At 39.6% G+C, this 5383-nt stretch overlaps 1 protein-coding gene across 1 annotated transcript in view; it reads left to right on the top strand.

The window, feature by feature from the left end:
* The first annotated feature begins 228 nt into the window (after positions 1–228).
* The window catches only part of KCNC2 (potassium voltage-gated channel subfamily C member 2), a 172145-nt gene continuing 166990 nt past the window's right edge, over positions 229–5383 (top strand). Inside the window, 2 exon segments of the mRNA XM_017892955.1 lie at positions 229–428; positions 430–913. Of these exon segments, the coding sequence (XP_017748444.1) occupies positions 229–428; positions 430–913 (684 nt within the window).

Genomic DNA, 5383 nt, shown 5'->3' with positions numbered 1-5383 from the left:
TCTCCGTAGTTCTCTGGAAACCTGGGAAAGGTGTGATGCAAGAGGCGGGGACAACGCTGGACGCTGATCCCCTCCGGGGGAGGGTCCTTTACCCCATGCCTGTCTGCCAACCCTGCATCCCGGGACTCGCTCTGGATTGGTGATGGGGGTCTTGGTGTGTCTTTGACGGCCAAGATCTTTAACTCGGCGCTGTGTTTGCCTTCCCCCAGTCATGTCTGAGTCACAGAGATGGGCAAGATCGAGAACAACGAGAGGGTGATCCTCAATGTCGGGGGTACCCGGCACGAAACCTACCGCAGCACCCTCAAGACCCTGCCTGGAACACGCCTGGCCCTTCTTGCCTCCTCCGAGCCCCCGGGCGACTGCTTGACCACGGCGGGCGACAAGCTGCAGCCGTCGCCACCTCCACTGTCGCCGCCGCCGAGAGCGCCCCGCTGTCCCCGGGCCAGGCGGCTGCTTCGAGGGCGGCGCGGGCAACTGCAGTTCCCGCGGCGGCAGGGCCAGCGACCACCCCGGGGGCGGCCGCGAGTTCTTCTTCGACCGGCACCCGGGCGTCTTCGCCTATGTGCTCAACTACTACCGCACCGGCAAGCTGCACTGCCCCGCAGACGTGTGCGGGCCGCTCTTCGAGGAGGAGCTGGCCTTCTGGGGCATCGACGAGACCGACGTGGAGCCCTGCTGCTGGATGACCTACCGGCAGCACCGCGACGCCGAGGAGGCGTTGGACATCTTCGAGACCCCCGACCTCATTGGCGGCGACCCCGGCGACGACGAGGACCTGGCGGCCAAGAGGCTAGGCATCGAGGACGCGGCGGGGCTCGGGGGCCCAGACGGCAAATCTGGCCGCTGGAGGAGGCTGCAGCCCCGCATGTGGGCCCTCTTCGAAGACCCTTACTCGTCCAGAGCCGCCAGGGTAAGGCCAGAATCGACCCCTTCCCTGCTGCTTCAGCTTCTCCCAACTCCCTCCCCAACTTTCTGTTCTTTTCCACCCCAGGGCTTCAGGGATGGAGGTAGAAGAGACCCGGGGCTTCCTAGCGATGCGGTTAGAGGCTCATCCTTTGCAGGGTAAACCCAGGGACCCTGGCCACCATCCCCACCCAGTCCCATGTTTCTCCTCCTCTTCTCCCAACTCAAACGGATTTACTTTAGCAGATGGGACCTACAGGGCAAATGTCGACTTCTCTGTGCACGTCTTCTGGACCTTGTCCTGAAACGGGTATGAGGATTCATCTCGAATTTCTCCCTCACTCCTTTGTTCTAACTTTTCCTGTAGCTCAGATCTCTCTTCTGGCCTCCTGGTCATCCCTATTTGACATTTTCAGTTTGGCCCCTTCACATCTGACTCACCCAGAGCAGTGCTCCAATTAGGGATTGATTCTGAGGACAGAGGAAGGGGAAATGGAATGTATCTATGTGACTGGGGAGATGGAGGGAGGAAAGATTTGCCAGAGGTTTATTTTGTAAAGAGAATCTCCAGAACATTGTTTGGGCCTGTCACTTTCCAGGGGAGATGAATACTAGGATTGTTCCCGTGAGTTGACCAGAGAGCCCACTTACACACGGAATTTTGAGCCTAGTCCCTTTCTCTTTGGGCTGTATCTCTGATCCTTACAGGTTGAACATACATTAACCCATTAATCACTTTGGTGATCCTAGTTCTCTAAATCTGAATAATTAACATAGGAACAAACTTTATTTTAATTTTAATATTGTGATTCCAGCCTCAGTGTTCTTTTTTGGGTTCTAGTATAAATGACAGCTCAACTTTAATCCTTGACACTCCCAATTAATTCTTCAAAATCTCATGAAGAGATTATAAAAGTAACCAATAATGGTTTCTCTGGTTGAAAGGAAATAAAGACATATAAATAACCACAAATTACACAGTATGTGAACGGTTTTTAATTATATGTGAGAACAAAGTACTGTATTTGGTTAAATCTTTGCAACTGCATGTGTCTGGTTTGCTTCCGACACCCAGAAATGACACCCCATGGGCAGAATGGGAATTCTCGCAACTTTACTTTGGCTCTATCTTCATTATTTTCTTCCTCTGTATGTCAGAAGTGTCTGCATCTGAGATGTTATGCAGCTATCTACTAATTTGTCAGAAGATGTGCTTCTGATAACACTTTGGAAATCTGTGGATGTGTTTTGTTTTCAGTGTGAAATAGAATATGAAAGAGACAACTTAAAGCATTGCTACTCTTTTAGATTTGGTATTTAAATGCATACATAAATTCTAGCATGCCTGTATACACATATTTGAACATAGAATTAATAGCTTCAACTTGGAAGTCTTTTTTTTTTCAGGCCATGCCATAAATTCAACAACAGAGTTGGCATTCAGGAAAAAAAAAAAAAAAAAAAATACTAAACCAACCAAACAAAACCACAAGTGCATATTTATTTAAATTAAACCACAGGCTCATGACCATTACATCTGTGCATCTGTGTTTCTTGGATTCCAGCTGAGTGTTATAGAGCTCTTTCCATTTGGTGGCTAAAAAGATAATCTGAATTTGTTTTCAGGCCCATCGTGTGATTCCTTTTTCCAGATAATGTGCTACAAAAGGACAGAATGTTTTATTATTTTCCTTATGGTAACATAATACATTTTATTGTAGGCCAGATAGCATAGCAAAAACTTTAAGAAGGTGTTCAACTTTTATCATTGCCATGAAATTTGATTCTATAGATTATTGGTCAAAAGGATAAAGCATTGACTTGAAAATTGTGTGTTTAAAAAACATTTATTATGATATTTCATTATAATAATATTGAGGCTTTGATCTGCATCTGTTTTAGGTGAGAAAAGAATACACCAAAATTGAGACTGAAACAAGGTCAAAGGGCAAGTAGAAACAGAATCAGCTAAGAATCATAGACCTGAAACATTTATTTGAGGTCACTTTTAGTCAAGACCCTTTATATTGTAGATGAAGAAAATGAAGACTGCAGATGCTAAGTGATGGCCAAGGTTATACATCAAGTTAATAGCAAAGCCAAAATTATCCCAGAGGTCTCATGACTCTCTCCTCAGGCCCGTTCTAACAAAACTACTGATTATAACTGGACTGGATTGTGAAATCTCTGCAGATCACATTGCTCTTGAGATTTAATGCGGCATGAGATATCCACTAGAATCCTAACTTTCAAAGGTCATCTATGAGTTTTAAAATATGCATATTCCAGGACTTTCACTCCTAGAATTTTTACCCTTTACCACCCAACAGTAGAATAAAAATATGGGACTTGAATTAACTTCTTAAAAGAGTCCTGTTTGAACTTTCCATTTTATTGACCAGTCAGTGTTTAATGTTTGGCTTTCTTTTGTGGGTCTTGTCTTCAGGGAAATCTCTTTTCAAATTACTAGGGGTTGGCTAAAAAAAAAAAGTAATCATAAGTCACTATTCTACTTAAAAGTGACTTAATATTTTTTCCTGAGCACTTTTAGTTAAGATGATAACCTGACAATGTTATCTGACTGGTTTGAAAAATAGAGTTACATGTGGAGGCCACAAGCTGAAATTATATTTTGCATGGACACAATTTGAGGACACATAAAACAATTATCAAGTGGTTTGCTTCAGTTGTCTTATTATCATAAGTCTCATTCTTAATAGAAGTATTTGAAGTTTTATAAACACTCTTACTTTTTAACATTAGCTCATCTTTTATTGAAATATTTGACATGAAAAATTTTAACTCTCTGAATTCCCTTTTCAACTCATTATACTTGTTTCACAATTTTCTTTTTTCTCCAATATTGAAAAGATTAGATCAGTTACATAATAGATGTGCTTTGTTTGTAACTTTTATGATTTAAATGACAGACAAAAACAACGGTGATAGGAACTGAATAATTAATTGGATTTTGCTACCCTGCATTTTTGCCTTCTCTTTTGGTTGGCATGTCCCTCTCCTCTATGATTTTTAATTTATTAAGTAAATACGTATTTGAGGGGTCTAAATTGTTCTATTTCAATTGGTAAATAAGTTTATATCTTATGCATTTAAGCTTTTATTCTTAAGAATAGTATTCAAAAATAGAAGTTTATAAAAATTCAAATGTAAGTTGTCATGGAAACCTGTTGTGGAGAAAATCAGATCAGGAAAATAATGAGAGGTTATTTTGTTGATACTAGTGAGTGATATTTACAAATAGTAAAAAGCAAGGATGCATACATATACTTGTAAAAATGTGATGCACTGTATATTTTCAATTTAATATGTAAGTGTTAGAAAAAGGTAAAGCTTCTATGTGCTTTCCTTTGAAGAATGTATCATATATAAGAGGACGGGCACCAGGCAGAAATTCCTTGATAGAGTTTCTAGATTTTTAGAAGTTTTTAAAAATGACATAAGGACAAAATACTAATATAAAAGACAATTTTGAAGAATCTGTTTGGAATATTAAACAGCTGAGAGCAGGGTTAAGTTTCTCTTTCTCTTCTTTCACTTACTTTTTAATAGGGTAGGGGAGATGATTGAATTCAGCTCTGTTTTAGAGTGTTGGCTCTTCCTTGGTGATTTATGCATATCTTTGATTACCTGATTATCTTCTGTTTTTTACTTTTAAAGCACATTTTAGAAAAGAAAAAACAAAATAATAACTGCCATGGAACCCCACTTAAGATGTTGGCTTTTTGGTGTGTTTCTAGCTCTTTCACGTACATTCCCCTGACCTTTATTTCATTTACCATTGTTGAAATACAATATGGGTTGTATATCATAGACAATCCTTCTGAATCATACATGGGTTATGATAGTGAATCTATACTTTTTTAAATCTTGAAAATAATTCACATTATTAGCATTATAGATTATTTCTACAGCATTGCTAAAACATACTCCTTAGAAGCCATTAACATGGAAATTTTAATTTCTAGCATTAGACTCAAATTTGCAAATATTTCATTTACTTTGTATGGGCCACTTTTTCCTCTTCCCCAAGCCACAAAACAAAACAAGAAAGAAATGATCTAAATAAATATTTGCTAGTATTAAATGTAGCACTTGATTTTTAAAAATTATAATAAGGTGTAGGAACAATTTGAATGACATATTAAGATTAAAGGAAGAAAATGTATTAAGTCTTGTTTGGTAAGAGTGGCTCTAATTAAGTAATGGCTAAATATAGCTTATTCATAAAATATTGTCAATTATTAAAATTTTAGAAAATTCATTTATCCAATGAATATTGATTATGTAGTCACTGTAGACTGGAAACTATGAAAAGTACTAGGAATGCATGGAGAAGATATAGTCCTTTGCCTTCAGTGAGCTCACCTCTCTATTTATAATAGAAAATTATAGGGCATTATCTATTAAATAAAAATAACAAGATTATGGCAAATAAAATTCTAGAGGTGTTAAAAAT

The sequence above is a fragment of the Rhinopithecus bieti genome, unplaced genomic scaffold (genome assembly GCF_001698545.2).
Source record: "Rhinopithecus bieti isolate Rb0 unplaced genomic scaffold, ASM169854v2 scaffold_23290, whole genome shotgun sequence".
Classification (NCBI taxonomy): Eukaryota; Metazoa; Chordata; class Mammalia; order Primates; family Cercopithecidae; genus Rhinopithecus; species Rhinopithecus bieti.
Note: the sequence above shows the minus strand (reverse complement) of the source record. Positions and strands in the feature narration are given on the sequence as shown.